At 40.3% G+C, this 2,784-nt stretch overlaps 1 protein-coding gene across 1 annotated transcript; it reads right to left on the bottom strand.

Moving 5' to 3' along the window:
* Positions 1 to 230: 230 nt before the first annotated feature.
* LOC141614486 (secreted RxLR effector protein 161-like) lies at positions 231 to 944 on the bottom strand. The gene has a single exon (XM_074433232.1). The coding sequence runs from the start codon at positions 942 to 944 to the stop codon at positions 231 to 233; it is 714 nt and encodes a 237-aa protein (XP_074289333.1).
* Positions 945 to 2,784: the final 1,840 nt, after the last annotated feature.

The raw sequence follows: 2,784 nt of genomic DNA, 5'->3' as shown, positions 1-2,784 counted from the left end.
AAGCTTTTATTCACTCACTCATAGAAACTGAGATACAATCATGAAATTTATAGGACCCCAAAAACTATAACTGACTCAACTAGGAATTTGGAATGTCACCCAATAATGACTCCATAAACTCCATAATAAAGGACCCATAATAAACACTTTATTGTAACTGAAGAAATCATTAATAGTCAAGAATTTGAATCAATTCTCAACACTCCCCCTTGATTCAAACTCACTGACTCCTAACTTAGACACAAAGAACTGATGCTTGGAAAGACATCTGCAACTTGGTCGTTTGTGACGCAAAATTTCAGAATGACTTTACCATCAGCCTTTATCTTGCGAATAAAATGATGCTGCACATCTATGTGCTTAGTCCGACCGTGAAATGCTTGATTCTTCGCTATTGCGATTGCTGACTGATTATCACAGTAAAGTATAGTAGCTTTGTCATGCTTGACGAGAAAATCACCAAGTAATTTTTTGAGCCATAGTGCTTGCCTTACTGCAGAACTTGATGCTACATACGCGGCTTCAGAGGAAGACAAGGCGATCGTCTCTTGCTTCTTTGAACTCCATGTCACAGCCCCAGAACCAAGGCTAAAGACATTGTCGGATGTACTCTTTCGATCATCCAGACATCCAGCATAATCACTATCTGTGAACCCAACAAGTTTAGGTTCTGCTACTCTTGTATACCAAACTCCATACCTCATCGTTCCAGCGACATAACGAAGTATTCTTTTGGCTGCACCAAGGTGTTGCTTTGTTGGATTATGCATATATCTAGACACAACACTAACTGGAAAAGCGATATCCGGCCTAGTGTGTGTGAGATAATTTAATCCTCCAACAAGACTCATATGTAACTTGCCATTAGCATGCCCGGTGCCATCATCTCGCTGCAATTTTTCGTTCACATTCATGGGTGTTGCTGCTATTTCACAGTTAGTCATGTGAAATTTCTTAAATAGATCAGAAGCATATTTTTCTTGACACACAAAAATACCATCTTCCCCTTGCTTTACTTCAAGTCCCAAAAAATACTGCAAGAAACCCCAAATCTGTCATCTCAAACCGACTCATCATAGTATTCTTGAACTCATCAACAATAGATTGAGATGAACCCATATATATCATATCGTCCACATAGAGACACACAACCAAAAAATCTCCATTGCCTTGCTTCTTCAAATAAAGAGTAGGTTCATTTTCACTTCTTGTGAATCCACTTGAGCGGAAGAATGTGTCAATCTTGCTATACCAAGCACGTGGTGCTTGCTTGAGCCCGTAAAGAGCTTTACTCAGCCGGTAAACTTTGTCTTCTTGGCCACCAGAAATAAACCCCTCGGGTTGAGAAACATAAACTTCCTCCTGCAACTCTCCATTTAAAAAGGCAGACTTCACATCAAATTGGTAGACAGGTAACTTGAACTGTGCAGCCACCGCAAGAAATGCTCTCACAGTTTCAAAACGAGCAACGGGTGAGAAAGTTTCCTCATAATCCACGCCTTGTTGTTGGGAGTATCCCTTAGCCACGAGCCTTGCTTTGTGCTTTTGAATGCTCCCATCAGAGTTATATTTTGTGCGGAAGACCCATTTGAGCCCAATCACATTTTTGTCTTTGGGTAGATCAACTAGCTTCCATGTCTCATTTTTCTCTATGGCTGATATATCCTCCTTCATAGCATCTTGCCATACCTCACTCTCGGATGCTTCTTCATAGGTGACAGGGTCGGAGATATATAACACAAAGTTACATGTCCTATAGATATCCTGGAGTGAATGGTAACGTTTTGGAGATGATTCGCTTGAGGTGCTTGAAGGTGAGTCTGGTGGTGACAGATTTGTTGAGTTATTGATGGTATTGTCTGATGTTGAACCATTGTTTTCAGCCTGTACTTGACCCTCTTATTCTAGTTCTAAGCATTCAATATGTGGTACTGCAGTATGTGGTATTGCAGCTACTATTAAATCAGCACTTCATAACCATTTTTCCGCTTCATCAAACTTGACATCTCGACTTATCATCACCTTACCACTTTCAGGGTTATATAGCTTGTATGCCTTGGATTCAATACTATAGCCAACAAATATGCATTTTTTGGACTTGCTATCCAGTTTATGGCGTAAATGAGAGGGAACCAAAGCATAAGCTACACAACCAAATACTCTTAAGTGGCTTACCCGAGGTCTCTTGCCCCTCCATGCTTCAAATGGAGTCTGATTTTGGACCGTTCTTGTAGGTGAAATGTTCAGCAAGTATACTGCAGTTGCTACAGCTTGTCCCTAAAAACGGTCTGGCAACCCTTTCGCCTTGAGCATACTTCTTTCCATCTCCACTATGGTTCTGTTTTTTTGTTCCGCAATGCCATTCTGTTGTGGTGTGTATGGTGCAGTCAATTCCCTTCGAATACCATGCTCTTCACAAAATTTCATAAACTCTTTTGACAAGAATTCTCCACTACGGTCTGTTCGTAGCATCTTAATACGCCTATCACTTTGATTCTCCACCAAAGCTTTAAATTTCTTGAAATAATCAAAAGCCTCTGATTTAAACTTCAAGAAATAAACCAATTCATACGAGTATAATTGTCAATAAATAACAAGAAGTAATGACTTCCACCAATTGACTCCGTTCTCATTGGACCACATAAGTCGGCATGAACAAGATCAAGATAATTAGAGGCCCTCCACGACCTTCCACTAGGGAACGGTGCTCTACATTGTTTGCTGTAGACGCACCCTTCACAAAATACATGTTCGTTAATTTTAGGCAAGCCTACCACCATTTCT

Source organism: Silene latifolia, chromosome 11 (genome assembly GCF_048544455.1).
Source record: "Silene latifolia isolate original U9 population chromosome 11, ASM4854445v1, whole genome shotgun sequence".
NCBI classification, from domain to species: Eukaryota; Viridiplantae; Streptophyta; class Magnoliopsida; order Caryophyllales; family Caryophyllaceae; genus Silene; species Silene latifolia.
This window is presented reverse-complemented; position numbering and strand designations above follow the sequence as displayed.